Source organism: Pleurodeles waltl, chromosome 8 (assembly GCF_031143425.1).
Source record: "Pleurodeles waltl isolate 20211129_DDA chromosome 8, aPleWal1.hap1.20221129, whole genome shotgun sequence".
Lineage (NCBI taxonomy): Eukaryota > Metazoa > Chordata > Amphibia > Caudata > Salamandridae > Pleurodeles > Pleurodeles waltl.
The window spans coordinates 345,912,903-345,938,555 of NC_090447.1; the positions used below are offsets into that span (position 1 = coordinate 345,912,903).

A 25,653-nucleotide genomic window follows, 5' to 3' on the forward strand; every position below is an offset into this window, starting at 1 on the left:
GACCAATGAATGAGGAAGGCTAACCAATGAATGGAGAATGAGCTTTTGTGCTCCATGGCGGCTAGTGAAGTAGGCAGAGTAAAACAATTGAGGTCCCTTTGCTTCTAGCTTTTTCTGCTTCACTCTTCCTGCAGTACTAAGCTTCTCTGTGCACCTGCCCATAGGCTCTTCTGCTCGTATGTGGTTCTTCTCACACCCATTCCGCCCTTCCTGCCCTGGCTACCACAGTGAACCCCTAGCAAGGTCATTCTAATTTGTCATTGGACCTAAAGATGTGCACTGAAGAGCTTTAAATAGTCTCTTTTTCTGATCTTCTTCCCTCCCACCTATGATTCTACTGAGTTTGGACAAGGTCCACTGTACTCCATCAGGAATTCCACCTACTAGCTTTGTGACCTGCTTCACTTACCCCCAGGTGCCCAATAAGTACTTAGGTAGGCTCTGCTTTGCATAATGGAGCCATGTGGCAGCACCTGAGTGTAGACGCTAAGTGGCTTAGTTAGCTTCGATTTTGGGATAGGGTTCTTTCCTTCTTTTTTTCACTTAAATCCCGGAGCGTGACTGATGTAGCCTTTGGTCAGTTGAGGAGGAAAAACTAACATTGCTTATTCCTCACACAGTCCCAGGCAGTGCTTAGAAAGACTCAAACTTGACCATAAGTGCCACATCAGTGGCCTGTAGGTAAACATCCAGACGACCAAAGTAACATCTTACCACCTTTTAACCATGACCAGGGCTCAGTCCACTCTAATGAGAAGACTGCTCTCTTTCCATATTTCCTTTCCTCAAAACCCAAGTAGTCTTCTAGTGGTACTCTTATTTGCCATCAGGGCAATAGAAACCTCAGTACTGTCAATCAAAGGTCCAGACAAGCTAAGAACAACAGCCTCCTCACCAATTTTCGACCTTTTAGACTGTGGGAGGGCTACCATTGATGCCATTCGTAACTAAGCTTAAGCATCCTGCTCTGCTGCTGTTCGTAACTAAGGTTAGGCATCATGTCTCCCACAAGTGTTCCCACATATACAATCATAATCCATTACTTTTTTAGAAACGTGTTGCCACTACATACATATCCCATTGACTACACGTAAACAGCCTAAAATTTGTAGCCAGCGAACAACAGTGTCATTTTGGAGACAGCAAAGGTCGATTAAATAGCAAACATGTTATTTAGAAAAATGCTAAACTCAATCCCTGTCCTGTGAGTGAACCAGAGAGGAAGTGAGGGCCGTGGCTAACTTCACTGAAGCTTTTCAGATGTTTTTGTTCCCTCTTGCCCAATCTGATGACTGAAGGCATCGTTTTCCCTTAAAATTTTATTAGACAGGTAAAGAAAGGGAATTTGTTGCAGTGATTGCAGTGAAGAGGCAATGGGGCTGTAAGAAAAAAAACCTGTCAGTTGCAGGCAGGCATAGTCGGGGGCTTCTCGGGACAGCCACCACCTGGGCAAGGTTGAGGGTCGCCTGGGGGTCACTCCTGCATTGAAGTTTGGTTCCCTCAGGTCATGGGGGGCTGCGGGCAGTGTTGGTTCAAGGGGTAGGGTCCCTTGTTACAGGCAGTCGCGGTCAGGGGGACCCTCTGGATTCTCTCTGCAGGTGTCGCTGTAGGGGCTCAGGGGGGTCGTCTCTGGGTACTCACGGGCTCGCAGTCGCTGGGGAGTCCTCCCTGAGGTGTTGGTTCTCTGGATCTCGAGCCGGAGGGTGTAGGGTGCAGTGTGTGAAGTCTCACGCTTCCGGCGGGAAACGTGCAGTCTTGGAAAGTTGCTTCTTTGTTGCAAAGAAGTAGCTGGTTTTGAACAGGGCTGCTGTTCACTGGAGTTTCTTGGTCCTTTAGTCCAGGGCAGTCCTCTGAGGCTTCAGATGTCGCTGGTCCCTGTCGGATGCGTCGCTGGAGCAGGTTTTCGAAGTTGGAGACAGGCCGGTAGGGCTGGGGCCAAAGCAGTTGTCGTCTTCCTCCTTCTCTGCAGGCTTGTAGGTCAGCAGTCCTTCTTGTTTCTTCAGGTTGCAGGAATCTGATTTCCTGGGATCTGGGGAGCCCCTAAATACTGAATTTAGGGGTGTGCTTAGGTCTGGGAGGGCAGTAGCCAATGGCTAATGTCCTTGAGGGTGGCTACACCCTCTTTGTGCTTCCTCCCTGTGGGGAGGGGGGCACCTCCCTAATCCTATTGGGGGAATCCTCCAAACTCAAGATGGAGGATTTCTCAAGGCAGGGGTCACCTCAGCTCAGGACACCTCAGGGGCTGTCCTGACTGGTGGGTGACTCCTCCTTGTTTTTCTCATTATCTCCTCCAGCCTTGCCGCCAAAAGTGGCAACTAGCTGGGATGCCCTGGGGCATTGTAATAAAAGGGGTGAGCCTTTGAGGCTCACCGCCAGGTGTTACATTTCCTACAGGGGGAGGTGAGAAGCACCTCCACCCAGTACAGGCTTTGTTCCTGGACACAGAGTGACAAAGGCACTCTCCCCATGTGGCCAGCAACATGTCTGGTGTGTGGCAGGCTGGCAGAAACTGGTCAGCCTACACTAAAAGGTAGGTATTCAGGGGGCATCTCTAAGATGCCCTCTGGGTGTATGTTACAATAAATTGCACACTGGCATCAGTGTTCATTTATTGTGCTGAGAAGTTTGATACCAAACTTCCCAGTTGTCAGTGTAGCCATTATGGAACTGTGGAGTTCGTGTTTGACAAACTCCCAGACCATATACTCTTACGGCTACCCTGCACTTACAATGTCTAAGGTTTTGCTTAGACACTGTAGGGGCATAGTGCTCATGCACATATGCCCTCACCTGTGGTATAGTGCACCCTGCCTTAGGGCTGTAAGGCCTGCTAGAGGGGTGACTTACCTATGCCACTGGCAGTGTGAGGTTGGCATGGCACTCAGAGGGGAGTGCCATGTCGACTTAGTCATTGTCTCCCCAATAGCACACACAAGCTGTGAGGCAGTGTGCATGTGCTGAGTGAGGGGTCCCCAGGGTGGCATAAGACATGCGCAGCCCATAGAGACCTTCCCTGGCATCAGGGCCCTTGGTACCAGGGGTACCAGTTACAAGGGACTTAACTGAGTGCCAAGGTTGTGCCGACAAATGTACAGTTTAGGGAAAGAACACTGGTGCTGGGGCCTGGTTAGCAGGTTCCCAGCATACTTTCAAATCATAACTTAGCATCAGCAAAGGCAAAAAGTCAGGGGGTAACCATGCCAAAGAGGCATTTCCTTACAGTGTGGATAATAAGGCATATGGTGGGGGACAGAGTTATGTGGTGGTGATATGGCAAAGAGTGGATGTGGTGGGCAGAATGGAAAAGGAAGGCACATATTGATTGATGAAACAGATAATCTAGGGTGCATGTTGGTGATGAGACATAATGGGTGGGGTCACAGTAGGTGAAGAAGACAGATTGGGTCAGGGCCTATCATACAAAGAGACTAAATACATTATTGGGTTATAGGGTGAGGAGTTGAGTATGTTCCACCACAGCAGTCAACCTCATTTGGTTTAGTACGGGAACAGGCCAGTGCCTCACTAAATTTATTGTGTCATCATTGTGCAGTACTTTCATTACAGTCTGTATGACATTTGGTAGTACTTCCAACCCTCCTGGTTGTGTGACGGGACCTTCTATAGTTAACATATCTGTTTGTGCTGCATGATCTTGATAAAAGGGAGTGGGGTGATACCTTGCTGATAACACAGACCCAAATTTCATCTCCAGTAAGTCAGTTCCATCTAGACCTTCATCTTGTTGCCCTTTGCTATGTACTTGTAAAGCCCCTGTTATCCTTTCATTCATAGCAGCTGGTTTGATGTCATGCGGTGTGCATATAATGTGCTCGGGATTCTCCCTAAAAGGGAGGCTACGTTTGAGTTGTATAAATGAACCCTTTGGAGAAGGTTCGTTGTTCAAGATTTACTCACCCAAAAGCATAATATTTTTTTCTCATATCAAACCTCTCATCCTACCTGGTATAGCGTGTCACCCCAACCAAATCTGACCTTATTACAGAGAATCAATGCCTAGTATTCCTAATCCAATGAATAACTTTATTTTTTAATGATTCACTGTCTTCTCTTGTTCCTTCAGGTAAGCTGTGGACATTAATCATATATATTCTTCTAGCCAAATTTCTGAATGTGCCATTTCTGGGAGGGAAAGGGGGATAGAAACTGGAGCAAGTTGCTTTTGTCAACATAAGATGCTCAGGGAAAAACAATGCTGTACAGGGCACTCTTTATCCCCCCTTCTCTCCCTGAACGGAGAGATGACGGCTTACCACTAAAAAGAGACATGTTTTTCAGACAGAGATCTAAGGGGGGTTGGCCCAGCCTCTTCTTGGCACTGACGGCCCTTGACCCAGGCAATGCCCAGGCACGTCCCACACAGTAGGGGGACTTGATGCGCTATATAGCCCTGTAGATGCAGGACAGGTGAGAGAAATCCAGGGGGAGCCTCCAGGAGCCCTATGCCGCCAGGGACATGTAGTCCCCTCCTTGGTTGCTGTTTGTGGCTCCCGCACTACATGGAAACCATATGCGCTATATAGAGCTGTGGACCCAGGACAGGTGGTAGAAATCCAAGGGCCACCTCCAGAAGCTCTATGCCTTCTTGGACATATAGTCCCCTCCTTTGTTGCTATTTGTGCGTGGGAGGAGTTACAAAGTGGGTCTGAGGCTCAAGCTGGGCATCGTTGGAAATAAGGGCATATAATTGGGGATTGAAAACACAAGCTAGAAGAACTGGAGCAAATGTGGTAGAACCTATCACAAGTTAAAACAAAATATCAATAGTAACAAGTTAATAAGAGTGCAATTGCATCATCTGGGAATACTTTTCCCATTGCACTCTATTAGGTAGAAAAGACTTCTAAGTTACACAGTGTTTGAACATGCACTGTAAGTTGTTCATTCTGAAAACTGGAACTGGACTCAAGTTAGTGTTTGTTGAGAAGGAGCATGGCTATTGCATTGCTGTCGTTTTTATAGTAGCAAACAAATACCATTATTTATTAACGGTTTTACAAAAGTGTTTGACTAGGAAGTGACATAGTGTTTGTCTGCACTATTGCCCACTGCTGCAGATGGCTTGAAGTCTTACCTCTTTGACATTCTTCTCATTCCTCTTTCTCTATCATGCAGAGCCTCTCTAGCATCCTTCGGTCTCCTGTAAATGTCTTTTTCATCCTTTTCACCTGCACTATCTCATCTTCAACCTTTTATCTGTTAGCTTCCTTTTCTGTCCGATGTTCCACATCCCCCTATTTGTTTTTCCGGTGGGGCCTCTCTTTATTCTGACGGCTAAGGAGCCCTCTTCTCTCTCCTGATTTCCCCTCTTGATCTACCTCCTTAAATTCCATTGTTTGCTTGTGAGCCATCCTGGACTAGAGTTACCCAATACTGGATTGGTGAACTCTGCCACTCTGTCCCCTCCCTTACCTCAGTACACTATAGCAGAATATCTTGCAGGATGGGACTGGGAGAGTGGGGTGATGAGTATATATAATGTTATGATGTAGGTACTTATATAGCATCTGCTTTTATTATGGACTGGTAAAACTGCAGTCTCCTGGGGGTGGAGGGGTTCTGTTCATCACAGTTCCTTAGCATGTGATTATGTTTTGGTTAATTATTCGACTACAGGTATATAATTTTGCAGTTGAAGGAGTGTGGCCAGAGAACTTTAGTGATTGATCATGCCTTTTGTTAGTAGCCTGCTCATCACCCTGGTAATTGAAGATAGTTAGAGGGTTGTGTTTCTGGCTGTGTGGCATCTGTGATATTTTGTGTGTATGTGAAGTGTTCTTTTTGATTACATCTTTTGGTTGTTTGTGTATGGTCCATCCTGGTGGCATGTGCGGATGGGAGCACAATGATAGCAAGCTATATATTGCCTGTCTGTACTGTGGAGAATATTTATGAAGTATCCTGTTAAATTTGTTTTGTTGGATGTTTGTATAGAGTGTATTTTAGTAGCTGATGCTGTTGGGAGCATTTTAACAGTCTAGTACGAATTGTTGTGACAGCTAGGCGTAGATGAATGCTTGTTTGTGGCATTTCTACTGAAAAAATCTCTCTACCGATTCTTGACTTCATGAAATGTTCTCCAGGCGTGAGTGGTCTGTAACAGCTTTCTCCCGGCAATCTGTCTCGAGTGCTGGCGCCATGCTACTTCAGCTTTCCTCCACCTCCAGACATGACAACAGCAGGGTATATTTCATGCCAGCTAGAGCACTGCCATCAGTTTCTGCTCTGAGCTACAGAGCTGACCTGCTATCACTGAGTAAACACCCCCAAATCTTAGACAGCAACTAAGTCAGATGTCTCCAGTAACATCTGATTTGAAGTCTTGTCCGGGATGCCACTAAATGCAGTGTCCAATACAGATCAATCTGATATGTCTACGTGATATCTGGGACTGGCCAAAGATGCTGTGGCCAGCGATTCTTGTGCCTCCATGCTCCTGAAGGCCATCAGGGAGCAGGAGGTCAAGTTGTTTTAAGTTAAGGTCCGTATGGATATCCTTAGGTGATCTTTAACCACAGGTAAGCCATCTGTAAAGGAACAATCTCCTAAAAGATATTCACATAAAGCGCCATTGGAAGGATAAGTGCTCTCCTTCCTCGAGGAGTGGCCCAGCTCCTGGGACCAGTTGAGTACTCCACCCATTTCCAGACACCAAACTCATAACCATTTTTGGACAAGAGCCCAACTTATGGGTCTGTCAGCCAACCCTGCATAGGTCGAGGCCTTCTGGCTGGCTGTGGCGGATCTGTTCAGGAGGTCCTCTGCACCACTCACTAAAGGTCTTTGTCACTCTGGTGGCTTTAATCCAGATGTCATGACTCCAAAGGCTCTGACTCCAGCGCCTAAGAAGTTGAAGCCTGCAAAGGAATCGTCATCCTCAAACCTGATTCCCACCCGCCACCAAATCGTTTGAAACCTCATTAAGCACTGACACAGACACCACCCAGGGTTCAGACTACCACCGTGCTCTCAGTAGTTGACTTTATAGGACATTTTTTGTGTAGTGAAAGGTAAGAGAAACTTTAACAACGTTGCTTTGGTAGAGAACATTCTAAATGCTACAAAATGTGCCCGGATGGAGGAGATATTAGACTACGACTCTAATGCCTTCAAAATGTCTGATAATGATTATGGCTATACATAGGGGGCTTTGGCATTGATCTTGCTCTTTGTTGATGCAGCGTCTACTATTTTAACTGAAATCTAGCAAAGCTCCTCCTCCGTGGCAGAGGCCTTACTCCTCTTTGAGGTCCTCCTGCAACACGTCATGGCTGGATGGGAGAAACCTTTTTTTGTGGCCCCAGCAGCCCAAGTCAGGTGGTCCCATCAGTGAGAGGGAAGATGTTCTCAGTCATCTCTCCCTGGAGGACCACAAATGGGAACTGCAACCCTCAGTAAGGGAGGTGATCTTCTCCAGATTGAGGTTTCTGTTTTTAGATCTCTTTGCCACACTGATCTGCTGACACTCAACATTTTGCCACCACTTCCTTTCCCATGCAGAGCTGACCTGCTATCACAGTAAGATGGTCAGGTCATCCACCTTACCCAACAAACACTTCAGGTACTTAAGCTCAGATTAAGCAGTGCCAGCTACAGTACTTTTGTTTTGCTTTTAAGGTCACAGATGCCATCTTGGTGCCCAGAAAGCCTACTACCAAACTGAATTACGCGGGTAGTGGGACAAGTTTGTTTAGTGGTTCAAGTGAGAAGGCCTCAACCCTTTAAATCACACCTTTCTAATGTCTGTCTGTTTGTGTTATCCCTTGCACAACTGGGTCTGGTAGTGCCTACAGTTAAGTGCTCTCAAGTTGCCTTCTCTGTCTTTATGTGACTTACTGATCGGCCTTCTATGTTTAGATTGCCTCTAGTGGCTCCTTTTTTAACTTGTTTTCAGCTGTCTTTATTGTTTCTTAGTGGGATTTGAATCTGTTTCCTTGGTCAACTTCCTACCATGAAGATAGCTTTTTTTGGTGGCAATACCTACAGGCTGTAGGGTCAGAGAATTTAAGGCCCTCTCAGTTTGTCAGGCTTTCGCAGTTTTTACCCGTGCCCTCTCAGTTTGTCATTCTTTTACAGTTTTTAACCATGCAAAGGATGGCTAGATCATTCACACTTAGCCATCCTTTTTGCCCATGGTAGTCTCTGTTTTTCATCTAGCACAGCGTTTTAGCCTTCCAACTATTTTCCTTCCTCCGCTTTCAACCAAGGGGAATGAACAACTGCATTTATTGCATTGTTGTCCTATATCTTCAGGACAGAGTGGATGGTCATCTCATTGTGGACTTTACTGGAGCCATGATTTGTAAGGGAGTGGCCAAAGTCAACTTTTTACGTTGGGTCATCCTATGTATAAAGATCTGTCTGTTAGAGACTTCTAGCTGCAGCTTTCTTAATTCTGAAGGCGTCTGATTGGATCCGGAAACTTTTGCTTGACCAATATCCCTGTGCGCGCCATATGGTGGCTCCGTTCTGCGCTGCGCCATTGGCAGAAGATGTGATGTCAGGGTCACCTCTATAGGTGCCATCATTTTCTTTCCGTGCCAGTTAGTGCAGATCTGAAGAGAGCTACCCCTCTGTTGTTTTTTGACAGGCTTTTTTCGACGTCTTGCTGAAGTTTTGTATTGTGAAGTGTGCCTAGATGACATCTAGGAAGGTGGGGTTTAAGCAGGGTGACTCCTTTCATTATGGTATGTCGGTTACAGACCTTCACCCAGTCTGCCTGTGGTGACTCCAAGTCATGCTCAGACTGTGGGGCCATGGCGCTGAAGGCTTTGAGGGAGTGCTTGCGGCCCGGCTGTCAATGCCATCTGGCGCAACTCCTGGGAGGTCCCGGTCGAGAAGAAGGTCTCGGGACTGCTCCAGGAGCCCTAAGTCCTCTTCTTCCCATTTGAGGTCCACGGGACACTCTGGAAAGAGGCGCAAAAAGAAGTCTAAATGGACTTTGACTTTGCTAAGCCGGTCGGCCGACATGACAACTTCGGAACATTGGGGTTCAGGCACTGTTTTGCAGAATCAATGCTGGGTCGGAATCTGCACCTTTTTGATCAGACCAACCCCTGTGGCATGCCTTTGGGTCCAGCAGGGTCGGAGGAAGCCCCATCAGGTTCCCCACCGGCAGCTTCAGCCTCAAATTCAATTGCTGGCCTCAGATCCGATGGGGTCTCATGAATCCGACTCCAGATCCTGACTGGTGGTGATCGTATTCACGCAACCTTCTCTGGCACCCATCATGACACCGATGCTCCCGACGCCACTGGGGCCACCAGCCCATTTTAATTCCAGATGATCCTGTGCTGCAATGGCATTGCACGACTCAGATTCCGGCGGCAATGGCACCCACAGGTGCCAGATCGTTGCCTGAGCCCTATTATCAGCAGCCAGGCATGTAAGAATAGTGAGAGTGGTCCCTGGACCTTTTAGAACACCAGTTATAGAGGTCTATGGACTAGTATGAGGAACTAGGAACGGCCATTGGACGGGACACCTCTCCAGATACTGGCTTGCTCTCTCTCCCCCAACTGTGGCTACAGAGGGGGGAGCTTCCTTTGCAGTGGTGATGCGTGATGATGCTGATGCGTAGGGTAGCGGAGGTTCTTGACCTTGAACTGCCCTCAGCGGCTGTCAAGACAAACCTCTTGACTAAAATGCTTCAGCCTGGGGCTTTGACTTCCAAAACCCTCATGCCCTTCAATGAGGCATTTACTGACATCCTGCTGGGAACTTAGTCCAAGTCCAGCACATGGGCTCTTGTAAATAGGACGATTGCCACTGCTTTCACCCTGCTCTGGGCGACCCTAGTTTCCTCAGCCAACTCCCCACCCCTGAGAGCTTTGTAGTCCAAGTCTCAACTTCCCACAGTGCATTTCCTTCCGCTCCCAAGACAGGGATACAAAGAGGATGGACAAGCTTGGAAAGAAGTCTTCCACCAGCCTGGCATTGAGGTGTGTGAACACCTCATGCTTATTGGACCGTTTCTTGCACACCTTATGGGATACGGTTGCGCAAGTGCTGCCACAGGTCCCGTAGGAGACCTGGGCCATCCTCTCCCAAGCGGTGAAAGATGCGAGTGACGTAGTGAAGTTCACCATTCGGTGAAACCTGGATATGACTGACTCACCAGGCAGAGCGGTTGGGTCGACAGTGGCCTTACGGCGCCAAGCCTTGCTGAGAACATCTGGCTTTTTTGGGGGATGTCTACTCGAACCTTATGGACATGCCCTTCGATGGAACTTGCTTGTTTGGCGAGAAGGCAGGCTTAGCAGTAGAGTGCTTTAAGGACTCTCGGGATATGGCCAAGTCCTTGGGCCTCTCGGCCCACCTCGCCAGCCCTATGCCAGCCACTGTCCTGCACAAGCTCAAACCACTATGCAAGGACATGGGCGCGGTATCTTCAGACCTGGAAGCCAGAAGTCATCTGTCGCCCAGCAGTTGCATCCTCAAAGGCCTCCTAATTTGGTTCTGCAGGACCATGCTTGCCCAGTTGGAGGGAGAATTCAACATCTTCTCCCCTTCTGGCAGACAATTACGTTGGACGCTTGGGTACTGCAGATCCCCTGCCTTTCCATTCCTTTCCTCCCCCAGTAACACCAACATTAGAACTGCTGGTGAAGGATCATTTGTTTCTGCTCCGAGAGGAGGGTACAGCCGTCTTGGCCAAGGGAGCCATAGAAAAGGTCCCAATAACAGAAGTAGGCAGTAGTTGTTATTCCCACTGCTTTGATACCCAAAAGCAATAAGGGTCTTCCCTCTATTTTAGACCTACGGAGGGTCCTCTCCATATTCTAGGCATACCGACCATAAATCCCTTCCTTAAGAAGGAGAAGTTCAAGATCCTCACACTGGCGCAGGACTTGTTTGCCTTAGACCTAGAAGATTGGTTGGTAGTGCTGGACTTAAAGGATACGTATTTTCATATTCCCATCCTGCCTGCCAACAAGGTAGGCCACGAGCACCTTACGTTCACTGTGCTGTGATTTAGCCTTATCAGTGCCCCTCAGGTGTTCACCAAGGTGATGGCGGTGGTCGCAGCTCATCTGCGCGGGTCAGGGGTTTCAGTCTTCCCCTACCTCGACGTCTGGCTGTTGAAGGCAGGCTCGCCCCAGGCTGTCGTGTCCCACCTCCAGACAATGGCAAACCTTCTGCATTCGCTGGGGTTCACTATAAACGTGCCGAAGTCACACCAGACTCCCTCTCAGACGCTCTCTTTCATATGAGCTGTTCTGGAGACTGTACAGTTTTGGGCTTATCCTCCTGAGCAGCGAGACCAGGATATTCAAGTCATGATACAGATGTTTCTGCCTCTATGCTGGGTTTCTGTAACACTGACTCGGAGGCTGCTGGGCCTCATGACCTCCTGCATCCTGCTGGTAAATCATGCCAGATGGCATATGGGGGCTCTGCAGTGGGACCTGAAGTTCCAGTGGGCACAGCATCAGGAAAATCGCTCTGGCATGGTTCAGATCTCAAAAGGAACTGCAAAAGACCTGCAGTGGTGGATTACGAACCGCGATTGGGTCAGAGGCAGACTCCTCTCTCTTCCCAACCAGACCTTACCGTAGTGACATATGCGTCTCTTCTGGGATGGGGCCGCAATCTGGAAGAGTTGGAGATCAGAGGACTCCGATCTCTGGTAGAATCCAGCCTCCGCATCAACCTGTTGGAGCTCCAGGCGATCCAACTAGCATTGAAGGCGTTGCTTCCCTCTGTCAAGGGGAAGTTAGTGCAGGTGTTCACAGACAACACCACCGCTATGTAATACTGCAACAATCAGGGCAGGATGGGGTCGTGCACCCTTTGTCAAGATGCCCTGCATCTCTGGACTTAGCTCAAACAGCAGAGCATAACCCTTGGTCAACACCTGGCAGGTTCTCTGAACACCAGGGTGACAAGCTCAGCTATTGATGCCTAATGGTTCAGGAGTGGTGTCTCCATTCAGAGGTGGCACAGGACTCTCATCAGGGGAGAGAGCCATGGTTAGATCTGTTCGCCTCCAAAGAGAACACACAGTGTTACCAATATTGTGCGTTGGAGTTTCAAAGGCAGCAATCGCTCGGCGACGCTTCTCGTTGCGAGTGGAGGTCAGGCCTTCTGTACATATTTCCGCCCATACCACTCCTGCCCAGAGTTCTCAAGAAGATCAAGAACGACCGGGTCCAAGTATTCCTTGTGGCTCTGGACTGGGCAAGGAGAGTCTGGTATCCTGAGCATATGAAGATGAGCATCAATCCTCCGATCAGGCTGCCCCTTCAAGAGCATCTTTTGTCAAAGCAGCAGGGGACGGTTCTCCATCTGAACCTGTCAACTCTGCATCTTTATGCATGGAGATTGAGCAGCAACAGTTCACAGTCTTCAACCTTCCTCCCGAAGTCTGTAATGTTATTTTAGCGGACAGGTATTTCTTCCCGAAAACAGTATACGCCTGCCCATGACAAAGATTTGTAAAATATTTTACAGAAAAGGCTTTAGATCCTCTTTCTTCTTCTCTCTCTGATATACGTCTGTTCATTCCGTCTCTTGCCCAACAAGGCTCTGCTCTGGGCACTCCTAAGGGCTATCTGTTGCTTTATCCACTTTTCTGCAGCTGCCTGACCAACCCTCTTTGTTTATTTCCTCTATTGTAAATAGTTTTCTAAAAGGGCTTCTACGTATGTTTCCCCCTTTGCCCTTCATTATGCCTCAGTGGGACCTGAACTTTGTTCTTACGTACCTCTTGTGTGCTCTGTTTGAGCCACTTCACAACTGTCCCCTCAAGCTGCTCTTCATTAAAACAGCCTTTCTCGTGTCTATAAAATCAGCCCTGAAGATGAGTGAGCTCCAGGCTTTGTCATTCAAGCCTCCATATTTCACAATGTTTCCTGGCAGTGGTGCTTCGTATCCGTGCCTCTTTCCTCCCAAAGGTAGTGACCCCATTTAATTTGGGACAGACTGTCACCCGCCCATCTTTTTTGTTCCACCTCATCCCTCTAAGGAAGAGGAGCAACTCCACTGATGACCCAGAAAGAGCATTGCCGTTCTACCTTCACCGCACAAAAGAGTTCTGGGTGGACGACCAACTCTTTGTGGGATAGGTGAGAGCAAAGAAAGGTTGAGCAGTACAGAAACTAACCATTTTGCAATGGGTCATTCTCTGTATAAAAGTAAGTAGTAAAGTAGGGGGACCGTGCAAACATTTGCCAAACACTGCTGCATTTGGTTCTTTAGGTCTTTCTAGTTTAGAAAATTTGTCCGCAGCCCACCACCAGGAGGCTGTGGCTTGAGTATCTATTCAAAGCTAAGGAATCTGCAGCTAGCATCTCTGTCAGATGAACAAGTTACTTACCTTTGGTAACGCATTACCTGGTAGATACTATAGCTAACGTCTGATTCCTTATACCGAACCATGCCTCCCCGCTCTGCAAACAGATTTCTAGGGTCAGGGTGATCCCTTTTCAGGGCCCTATATTTGACACACAATTGTCAGTTTGCTTCATGGTTCTGTGGAAATTTGTGAAGAAAGAAACTGATGTCCACCGCCTAGGTAACGCATATATAGGTGACATGACGACCTATCTGGTGCCAGTGAAGCCAGGCTGAATTGAACGGAGCAGCCCAATGGTGGGGACAGGGGTATTAATCGGGCAATAGTTTCTGGATCCAGCCTGGGAAATTCAAAGGTAAGAAATATGCAGCTAGATATAGTCTGTACCAGATAATGCGTTACCGAAGATAAGTAACTTTTTAATTACAGCCAAAAAAATAGCCTTTTTGAATGCCACTTAACCTATGGCTGCTTTCACACTTGTTTTCAAGGGTGTCCCAGTTGCAGACATCTGCCAGGCGGCTACATGGTCATTGTTGCATAATTTTGTCAAGCACAGTTGTCTTATGTCTTAGGCACATAGTTTCTGGTTCTTTACCCGAGCTGTGTTGTAGGACTTCCTTGATTGTTGTAGCACTTCTCAGTCCTGCCTTCCAGAGAGGTATTGCTTTGGGACATATTCATAATGTGATGAATCTGCAGATGTATCCATCAGAAGAAACACTTACTTTTGGTAACAATATTTCTGGTTGATGCACAAGATTCTTGCAGGTACTTCAACGCCCCCCTTCATCCCCTTTTGATTTAGTGCTGTGCCTAAGAAGATCCCAATGTATGTGAGCATGTTGTATACTACATGTGGTTGTTACTGTTTCAATTCTTCTCTGCACACTTTGGGGCACAGAAAAACTGCTATGAGCTTATGTCAGTACAGCTGTTGGTTCCTAATGTGCTCTGGGGTGTTGCTGTGTTCGGAGGCTGAATCATGGCTGAGACCTTGTGGCTCAGCCTGGAGGCACTGGAGTGAGAGTGCTGAGGAGTAGCTTTCTTACACCAGTCTGAAGCCTAGAAGAATAATTCATTTGATGGGGAATCTTTGGGAAAAATATATATCCACTTGGAATATAGTTACCGAAGGTAAGTAACATTTTATTTTGGTATATTTGTGCTGTGTTTGATGTGTATGATTTTTTCTGTTTGATATTGGGCAGTCCTGCAGGTACAATGCAAACCTTACAGCACTTAAATGAGGTACCTGTTATTATGTTAGGAAAGGCAGTGAATGAAAACCTATTAGCATGTTACCAACACTTTCAGTTGTGGTAAGTATACGTGTATAGGGGTGTTGGCATCTGATGCTACTCTACAACTGTATTGGATCAGGAAAGTGTTGTGCTTTTAGGACATCATTGCTTTGATTATTAGAATTGCTGTGTCTCCATGATATTTGCCAGGAAGACTTTCACATGTGCAGAGGGGCTTATAAGGTGTGTATGTGTGTGGGTAATTGGAATGTTGTAGTACCTGTAACATAACATGATAGCCAACTATAATGCATATCTGACCTGCATTTGATGTATAGAATTTTTTTGTCTGGGGTGTTCTGCTGGGTTCTGGATAACCATGTTTGAACAAAGCACCAAAATGCTCACTTAAGTTTGTGGTTCCCCCTCCTCATACCTTTCATTTGTACAAGTGACTTTTTGTCATGTTTGTGTGTGTGTGTATATCAAGACAATGAATGTCCTTTCAGATTTAAAGTGTTGCATACATTATGCAAAAAAGGAAGCAGGGAACTCTGGGTAGGTCAAGTTTAGGGGAAGAGCAGCTTGTTTATATGGAGCACCCCACAACACCACCAACACTCTGAATCTGCTCACCTCCAATGTCTGTTTCTCTAGCAGAATTTTGTATTGTGCTTCATATAAAGGAGCTCCTCTTCACCTAATCTTGGGAGAACCTTGAAGTTCACTGCTTCCTTGTGTGTGTGTGTGGGTATATATACATACATACTAGAAGATGAAAGATTACAAGAAAACAGCCATCCAGGGCAAAAATCTGGATCCCAAAGGATGCAATGAGTCACACGAAAATGTAATATCCAAGAAAGAAGTGACTCAAACAGATGATCTCACCAAAGAACAAACATATATTTCCACTACAACGTTATAGCTTCCGCCTTCCCCAGTTAGTACAAGATGGTTTGTTCAGTGGTTACACAGCTGACACTGGTGGATTTTCAAAAAGCATCATGAGTGAAGATTCCAATTGGAATGTGGAATCAATGCAGTCCTGAGAACTCTTCAGATATGTAGAAGTGAAGTGGTATTGTCAGTGACATTCCGTCCATTTGGATGCAGTGATTTTAAATGCTACATCCATAAGTTTTTTCTGATGTCCAGTAGTTCTTCCTTTAAGACATGTAGATATATATATTTATGTATATATTCGCTGATAAAAAAACAAAGGTTACAGGGACGTTATACTTGGGTTCTGCATTTACTTAAATAAAACCAGAGAAATTCAGCAGTTATAGCTAGTTATTTCGAGTAACTATAATTCGCAGCCTAAGGTAACTATAATTCGTGCCCCTGACATGCACAGTTTTTTCTTCAATAATTTGACTGCTCATATTTAATTGCTATTTTTATTGACATTCTAAAAATTGTCATGAGTGCTGTAATATCTGGGGCAATTAGTGCATGGTGAGGGCACAAGTTATATGTTAATCCAGCCACCACTGCGCACAACTTTTGGCCGTGCTCGGCAGGGGTTGGGTGCAGGGCCTAGCCTGCAGCCAGGCCCTGCAGCCACCCCCCCCCCCCCCCCCCCCCACCCCACCCACCCAACTCCGCGCTACCTACAGCCTTTGCCCGTGTGAGGTGGGAGTTGGCTGCAGGGCCTGTCTCTCTGGGTGTGAGAAAAGGTGTGAAAGGGTGTCTCTGGGTGTGGTGTGAGTGTATCTGGGTGGGAGAGGGGGTGTTAGAGGGTCTGTGTGGATGTGAGAGTGTGTGTGTCTTTCTGGGTGTGAGAGTAGGTGTAGGAAGGTGTTTCTGGGTGCAACAGTGTCTGTGAGAGAGTGTGTGAGTTTGGGAGTGTATGTGTGAGTCTGAGTGGGTCTGTGAATGGGTGCAGGAGTCTCAGAGTGGGTGTGTGGTTGTCTGAATGGACTTGTGATTGGGTGTGTGATTGCCTGCGTGGGTCTGTGAGTGGGTGCGTGAGGGTCTGAGTTGGGTCTTAAAGTGGGTATACGACTGAGTGGGTCTGTAAGTGGGTGTGTCTGACTGCCACTATGAGTAAATTAATTAGTGTCCGAATAAGTCTGTTTTGGTTTTTTTTCGCCAATATTCACAAATTCGTTGTGACATTACACGGGGGTGCGCTGAGTGTTGCTACTTATTTGCGAATATTGTACAGCATAAAAAACATTTTTTGATCATAATTTCACCTATAAAGACTCCTGTATTACAGCCCTGAGGTCACAGTACATTCACCCTGACCCCTTATGCCACGTCTCATTTTTATTTTCAACCTCAGGGACACTGTCCCGTAACATAAAATGGTGGCCGCAACTTTCTGCTCAGGTTGTAGCCAGCCAATAACAGCATTTCTGGTGCTGTGCGTATTTGCAATCACTGAGAAGTCGTCGCAATGACTTCGCGATCTCAGATATACAAATGTATTTTCCCTTTAGTATCTCAAAAGCTACTGAACGGATTTACGCCAAATAAGCAAAAGCACAATCTGTATTCCGAAGGCTAGCTTTCTGGCAAATTTGGTGTAATTCCATCCAGTGGTTCGGGCCGGAGTCGTGTTAAAAACTCCTATAGGAATTAACATGGGAAACGCACGTTTTTTGACCGTCCCCCCTTTTTCTCAGCCCTTGCTTGACGGATCACCCCAAAACTTTGCTTGTGCAGCAACAACCACTGGGGCACATTTTTGGAAAGTTTTGCGAAGATTTGTCAAACTGTGCCAAAGATATAGGCAAGTCAAAAACTATTTTTCTATAGAAACATGGTACGAACTATATGTGCTTATTTGAACTGCCAGTAGGTTATATGGTTATATATATATATATATATATATATATATATATATATATATATATATATATATATATATATATATATATATATATATATATATATATATATAATATAATGTCCCCTTTAAGTGCTTTCACATCCATCTGTTGGTGTCCACTTTTCTGATGTTTTGACATTTTGTGAGATAAATGTGAAATTATATTGTTTGTGTGTGTGTGTGTGTGTGTGTGTGTATATATATATATATCAGTGTGTTCCTGTAATACATAGCAATTGTCTTGCTGTATGTAGATTGTTTTCAGTGTTTTTGTATTTGGTGTTTCATCCTTGTAAATGGCAGACTAATTTAATGTATTCAGATCTCCAGAATAGTTTTCAGTGTTTTTGTATTTAGTGTTTCATCTTTGTAAATGGCACTCTAATTTATTTTCTTCAGCTCTCCAGAAGCACATTTCTTATACTTCAATTTTTCTTTATTTAATTCTGTAGGATGAATCTCTTCAGCGCCTCCAAAAGGAATCTGAAATCCTACAGAGGACATATGCACACTATTTTGATCTAACTATTATCAACAATGAAATAGATGAAACAATCCGGCATTTGGAGGAAGCCATCGAACTTGTGTGCACAGCATCACAATGGGTTCCTGTCTCCTGGGTCTACTAGGCCATTTCAAGGCAAACAAAGAATTTTATCAAGACTGGAAAAAACCTAGTGAAGGACTTGGAAAAAATCCTTTGTCATTGATCTTGTATCAGAAGATCGTGGCCTTTAGAGACTACATAGATGAAATGTGACCTAAATTTATAAATATTGTCATGTCCAACTAGATGGCGGGAAACAATTTTTAAACACTAATTTAAAGAGACAGTATCTTTTTTCTCCCTAAATCGGTTCTCCAAAATTGTATAAAAATGTATCTTTTAAATGTTTCCTTCAATCCTTTGGAATGTTATATTTTTGGAAACCATAGCTTTTTATTTCAAAGGCCCCTAAAAACTGCACAATGGAAATGCTGCTTTCTATAATCTATTTTAATAATAAAGAAATGATTGTTACTTTTGCCGGGGGTGGAACACTACATTGTTTTTTTAAAGTCTTATTTCATGGATTGAAAGAAATTACTTTCCTTTATTTATTTAAACTGTATTCAGTTATTCAAACAAAAAAGGATCAAATTCATCAGTTAGTAGTGTCTGTCTTTTTTTTTTTTTTTTTTTTTTTTTTTTTTTACAGTAGTATTTCTTTTTATATATTTGTGTAATGTCCACCATTTTTTGATACTGTCTCTTTGAAGGACATTTTAGAGATTTCAAAACAAGTCTTAATGCATGTGGACAGTCGCAAGCGTTCATGCTGTTGGTGTATCTGTGTTGAGCAACTTGTAATTTACTACAACGAAGTACATTCCGTTTATGGGAAAACATACCCCAAGGGATTCAAACAAAATTATTAGAACTAAGTTGTAAACCTATGCACATCCCTTGCATTTTGGGCAACTTTATAAAAACTGATTTTTATTATTAATGATCATGTAGTGAAATGTGTTTGTAATTTTGTCTCAATTTATTTTATTGTAAGGGGCAGAGGGAGCAACTGATTTTGCCATGTCAAGTCTGTGTCTTCAGAGAGTATTAACATTTTAATTATGTTTAAGCAGAGAAACAGTCTTTTTACATATGTATGTATTTGTTTATTAAGAAAAAATGCACAGTATTGAAAGGTAATACTGTGCCATATGAACTGAGGGCACTGCTGCAAATGAATTGTCTGAAAGATTCATTTTCATATAGCCCTGTAAATTCCTCAAGAAAATGGTAACAAACACTACAGTTTGATCATTATTATAAATATACTTCCTTAGTGTGCTCAACAATCAAGTGATTTTGGGTCCTTCATTTCTTCATGGATTTGATCAGGTAAGCTTCAAGGGAAATCGGTACACTAGTTACTTGTGGCTTAGCTTTGTATGATCCTACAGCGAATAAAGTAGAAGGCATACTTGTGAATACTAAACCCATAAAGCACCATGAACGTGAAGGGTATTGGTAATTAAACCATGAGAAGTTTGCTCAAGCAATTTCTCAAACCACTTCAGTGCCCGAGAGTGAGTTCAGCCCTTTCATTTTATATGAACCTGTAGATGGCCACCCAGAATGTTATCTGAGGTTAAGGCCACCCCTCCACCCTTACCTCTGACATTTTTTGGACGTGAGGGGGAGGATTATCTGGTGCTAGAGTGACTCAGTTACTGTGTGATGGTGCAGTGGTGTCATAACCATTTAAGGGGACACGGTCAGCCTAGTTATGATCAAAGTGGTGATTGCTTTTGTCAGAATTAAGATGAGAAGCACAAAATAATGCGGTGGACTGTTTTTTGTACCTTAAAACCTGTTTAATCTGTTTGCATTTTAACGTTTTATACACTGCTGAATGCATTATATCATCACGAGCTGTACATACAATACTGGAATAGGGATCACAGTCCTTGTATTCTAATTTACAGCCTGATATGAACATTGTAGGATGCCCCCACAGTGCTCTGTTGTTAAAACCGAAAGAGCCAAGAGTAAAAGGTAGGTTTTGTAAAATATTTATTCTGGGCAAAATAAAAATATTGAATTGTGTTTGTCACTCTACCCAATCCATTACAAAAGTCAACTTTAAAATAGGTTTTATTTGCTGATTTGTTAGGTTGTGGTTAACTGTGTCCTTTGAACTTTGGTATGGGAGCATCACAATTGCAAGCTGATTACAGGGTTGATTTTTGTAGAATTTTAGCTATGTGTTTGTTTCTCTGTACGCTGTTGCCTTTTCATAAGAAGTCTTTAAGTATAGTCTTGGTGGTTAAAGGGATATTGTAAATTTAATAATTTCCAAATGTAAATAATATGCATCACTTTCATAGGATGTATAACGCTGCAGCAAATGTCTCACACACCCAAACTATGAAGGATCTTAAACGCAATCCTATTTAAATTTGTAACTGGCTGTCTTTTTCCCCTGAGTATGCACCTTGATATGTCTTCCCCAATCTAACTTGTGCCCATTGTCAATGATAGCAGAAGCTCAATGGAAGAATGGCTTCCTTTGTGAAGAAAGGGAATTGTTCAAGAATTAACAAAACTATAATATGGGGATATTGGTACCCGTGTTGTTGTGAAGTTTATATTGTCAAAATATATGTACAGTAGGTCCCAAACAAATTAGTACATATTAAAGGAATACCATTGTTTAACAAATGTTTTCCATGCACAACGTTGAAATAGAATGGTAAATGCAATGACACATTGTAAATTAATCAACAAACCAAAAAATGCACCTGTAAAAAGTATAAACTACCAGTGTACCAAGAGTTGAAATACAAAACAGAAGTGTACTGTTAAAATACTTTGTGATATGGATTTGTTTTCTGTGCACTACGCAAGACCTATGTTAAAAAAAAAAAAATACAAGCACATTTACTAATGATGACTCATTTTGCCATGCACAAACACTTTTTTATATTTTTTTTTTACTATGTTTGAAATTTTAGAAGTGGACTTATGTGATCAAATTCGGTGAAGACCTCCAGAACAATTTTTAAATTCACCATAAAAATATTTGAACCAGTCCTCTTGTGTGTGTGCTGCCTTCCATTTAATGGGAGATTACTTTGTATAAAACACGGAGTAAAACAAAAATGTCCTTCTACCAAATTACCACAGTCAGCTCAAACTCCCTTTTGTAGAGTGTCTAGGATTTCCATTTTCAAATGTTGATTTTTAGAAGGAGGAGCACAAACCATTTGTAGAATGGCTTACAACACATGGGGTAGTATTTTCATGTATTAACCCATCTTATTTTCTTCCCAAATAGGAGTCAGTACATCATACTGTTTATACGGACAACACCACTGATTGTATTCTTCAGTGTTGAAGCATAGTGTGCTGTGGCAGGTTTTCTCATTTAGTTGACAAGCTGAGTAACAGCTATCCCTGTACCTTTATGGTCAAGTTTTTCCCTCGTTCAGTCTTGTACGGTTCCATATGTGGGCCATGGCTCTTTGGTTTCAAAAGAGGAACTACCATCTAAAGTTTCCTTATCATGTTCAAGCACATATGATACACCATGAACCTGCTGGGCTTTCCCCACTATTTTGGGAAAGAATCATGCTTAGCAGATGTTAATGTTCTGGTATCTGCTCTAAGGTAGCTAGGAAGCTGGAGTACAAGACATATGGTTAGGGTCTCCTGGCTTAAAGCTATTTGCTCCTGGCGGCACACTGCTGTTCCCCCACCATAACACAACTTTAGTTGTACATGTTATGTATAAAATATTCTTTATTCTTTGGTGATTAACAATGTGTGGTACTTTTTTTTGTATATCTGACTTTGTATTGTAAATCTTATCTAGGCAGTGTTATCTCTACTACAGTTGTCCCACTCCTATCTTAGAAAATAGTTGCCAAAAGTTTTAGGAAGAGAAACTCATAATCGCTTGCATTGCTGACTCTTGTTTTAGAAATGTTTGCTGCTAATCTACACTTAAACCAAGAGGAATTCAATGGTGAGGTATTTCTTGAAAAAAAAATCGCCAGTGCTATTGCAGTGAAGTGTTGTGCAAGCTGTTTGTAGGAAGTTGGCTCTGTATGTACTATTTCAAAGTAAGAAATAGTGTGCACAGAGTCCAAGGGGTCCCTTAGAGGTAAGATAGTGGCAAAAGTAGATAATTCTAATGCTCTATTTTGTGGTAATGTGGTTGAGCAGTAGGCTTATCAGAGGGTAGTGTTAAGCATTTGTTGTACACACACAGGCAATAAATGAGGAACACACACTCAAAGGCTTACTCCAGGCCAATAGGTTTTTATATTGAAAAATATATTTTCTTAGTTTATTTTAAGAACCACAGGTTCAAGATTTACAGTAAACACTTTAAATGTAAGGTACTTCACTTAGATACTTTGGGAACTTTAAATGGAAACAATATCATGTACAGTCTTTGTAAAAATTGCAATAAGCTATTTTCAAAGTGGACACAGTGCAAAAATAAACAGTTCCTGGGGGAGGTAAGTAAAGGTTAGATTAAGAGGTAAGTAAAACACTAACAAGTCTCAGTTCTGGGGCTTAGGCAGCCCACCGTTGTGGGTTCAAGGCAACCCCAAAGTTACAACATCAGCAGCTCAGGGCCGGTCAGGTGCAAAGGTCAAAGAGGTGCCCAAAACACATAGGCGCCTATGGAGAACAGGGGTGCTCTGGTTTCAGTCTGCCAGGAGGTAAGTACCTGCGTCCTCAGGGGGCAGACCAGGGTTTTTTTGTAGAGCACTGGGGGAGACACAAGTAGGCACACAAAACACACCCTCAGCGGCACAGGGGAAGCCGGGTGCAGTGTGCAAAGCAGGCGTTGCTTTTCAGTTAGGAAACAATGGAGGGACCCAGGGGTGCAGGCAGGCACAAGGGGCGCTTCTCTGGACAGCCACCACCTGGGCAAGGCAGAGGGTCACCTGGGGGCCTCTCCTCCGTTGAAGTTTGGTTCCTTCAGGTCCTGGCGGCAGCGGGTGCAGTGTCGGTTCCAGGCGTCCGATCCCTTGTTACAGGCAGTCGCGGTCAGGGGGAGCCTCTGGATTCTCTCTGCAGGCGTCGCTGTGGGGGCTCAGGGGGGGTTGTCTCTGGTTACTCACGGGCTCGCAGTCACCGGGGAGTCCTCCCTGTAGTGTGTTCTCTGAATCTCGAGCCAGGGGCGTTGGGTGTAGAGTGAGAAGTCTCATGCTTCCGGCAGGAAACGTGCCGTTTTTGGAAGTTGCTTCTTTGTTGCAAAGGAGTAGCTGGTTTTGAACAGGGCCGCTGTTCACAGGAGTTTCTTGGTCCTTTAGTCCAGTGCAGTCCTCTGAGGCTTCAGAGGTCGCTGGTCCCTGTCGGATGTGTCGCTGGAGCAGGTTTTCGAAGTTGGAGACAGGCTGGTAGGGCTGGGGCCAAAGCAGTTGTCATCTTCCTCATTCTCTGCAGGCTTGTAGGTCAGCAGTCCTTGTTTCTTCAGGTTGCAGGAATCTCATTTCCTGTGATCTGGGGAGCCCCTAAATACTGAATTTAGGGGTGGGTTTAGGTCTGGGAGGGCAGTAGCCAATGGCTACTGTCCTTGAGGGTGGCTGTACCCTCTTTGTGCCTCCTCCCTGTAGGGAGAGGGCACATCCCTAATCCTATTGGGGGAATCCTCCAAACTCAAGATGGAGGATTTCTCAAGGCGCAGGGGTCACCTCAGCTCAGGACACCTTAGAGGCTGTCTTGACAGGTGCGTGACTCCTTGTTTTTCTCATTATCTCCTCCAGCCTTGCTGCCAAAAGTGTGGGCAGTGGCCGGAGGGCCGGGCATCTCCACTAGCTGGGATGCCCTGGGGCGCTGTAACAAAAGGGGTGAACCTTTGTGGCTCACTGCCATGTGTTACAGTTCCTGCAGGGGGAGGTGAGAAGAACCTCCACCCAGTACAGGCTTTGTTCCTGGACACAGAGTGACAAAGGCACTCTCCCCATGTGGCCAGTAACCTGTCTGGTGTGTGGCAGGCTGGCAGAAACTGGACAGCCTACACTAGAAGTCGGGTAGGTATTCAGGGGGCATTTCTAAGATGCCCTCTGTGTGTATGTTACAATAAATTGCACACTGGCCTCAGTGTGCATTTATTGTGCTGAGAAGTTTGATACCAAACTTCCCATTTTCCAGTGTAGCCATTATGGAACTGTGGAGTTCGTGTTTGACAAACTCCCAAACCATATACTCTTATGGCTACCCTGCACTTACAATGTCTAAGGTTTTGCTTAGACACTGCAGGGACATAGTGCTCATGCACATATGCCCTCACCTGTGGTATAGTGCACCCTGCCTTATGTCTGTAAGGCCTGCTAGAGGGGTGACTTACTTATGCCACTGGCAGTGTGAGGTTGGCATGGCACTCTGAGGGGAGTGCCATGTCGACTTAGTCATTGTCTCCCCAATAGCACACACAAGCTGTGAGGCAGTGTGCATTTGCTGAGTGAGGGGTCCCCAGAGTGGCATAAAACATGCTGCAGCCCTTAGAGACCTTCCCGGGCCTCAGGGCCCTTGGTACGAGGGGTACCAGTTTCAAGGGACTTACCTGAGTGCCAGGGTTGTGCCAATTGTGGAGACAAAGGTACAGTTTAGGGAAAGAACACTGGTGCTGTGGCCTGGTTAGGAGGGTCCTAGCACACTTTCAAATCATAACTTAGCATCAGCAAAGGCAAAACGTTAGGGGGTAACCATGCCAAGGAGGCATTTCCTTACACAACCCCACTCCCCCCAAACAAAAGAGGATGAGACTAGCCTTTCCCAAGAGAGTCTTAATTTCCTAAGTGGAAGAACCTGGACAGGCCATCTGCATTGGCATGGACAGTCCCAGGTCTGTGTTCCACTATAAAGTCCATTCCCTGTAGGGATATGGACCACCTCAACAGTTTAGGGGTTTCTCCTTTCATTTGCATTAGCCAACTGAGAGGTCTGGGGTCAGTTTGAACTATGAAGTGAGTACCAAAAAGGTATGGCCTCAACTTCTTTAGGGACCAGACCACAGCAAAGGCGTTCCTCTCAATGGCACTCCAACACTGCTCCCTGGGGAGTAACCTCCTGCTAAAACAAGCATCAGGCTGGTCAAGGCCATCATCATTTGTTTGGGACAGGACTGCTCCTGTCCCATGTTCAGAGGCATATCTCTGCACAATGAACTGCTTAGAGTAATCTGGAGCTTTCAGAATTGGTGCTGTGCACATTGCTTGCTTCAGGGTGTCAAAGGCTTTTTGACAGTCCACGGTCCAGTTAACCTTCTTGGGCATTTTCTTAGAGGTACGTTCTGTGAGGGGTGTTACTATTGATCCATAATCCTTCACAAACCTCCTATAGTAACCAGTCAAGCCAAGGAATGCCCTGACTTGAGTCTGGGTTTTTGGAGCTACCCGTCCAGAATGGTCTGGATCTTGGGTTGGAGTGGCTGAACTTGGCCTCCACCTACAAGGTGTCCCAAGTAAACCACAGTACCCTGCCCTATCTGACATTTGGATGCCTTGATAGAGAGGCCTGCTGCTTGCAGGGCCTGCAAAACCTTCATCAGGTGGATCAGGTGGACCAGGTGATCCTGCCAGCTGGAGCTAAAGATAGCAATATCGTCAAGATAAGCTGCACTAAAGGACTCCAAGCCAGCAAGGACTTGCTTCACCAACCTTTGGAAGGTGGCAGGGGCATTCTTTAAGCCAAAGGGCATCACAGTAAACTGGTAGTGCCCATCAGGTGTAGAGAATGCTGTTTT

At 45.0% G+C, this 25,653-nt stretch overlaps 1 protein-coding gene across 3 annotated transcripts in view; it reads left to right on the plus strand.

The window, feature by feature from the left end:
* CASK (calcium/calmodulin dependent serine protein kinase) overlaps positions 1–18,429 on the plus strand; it is a 1,258,500-nt gene extending 1,240,071 nt beyond the window's left edge. For 2 of the 3 annotated variants that reach the window (XM_069204204.1, XM_069204205.1), the window contains one exon: positions 17,857–18,177. In XM_069204204.1, the coding sequence (XP_069060305.1) occupies positions 17,857–18,033 (177 nt within the window). In that variant the 3' untranslated portion in view covers positions 18,034–18,177. Of the gene's footprint in view, positions 1–17,856 lie in introns of all 3 variants that reach the window. The other variant, XM_069204206.1, reaches the window with a different exon arrangement.
* Positions 18,430–25,653: the final 7,224 nt, after the last annotated feature.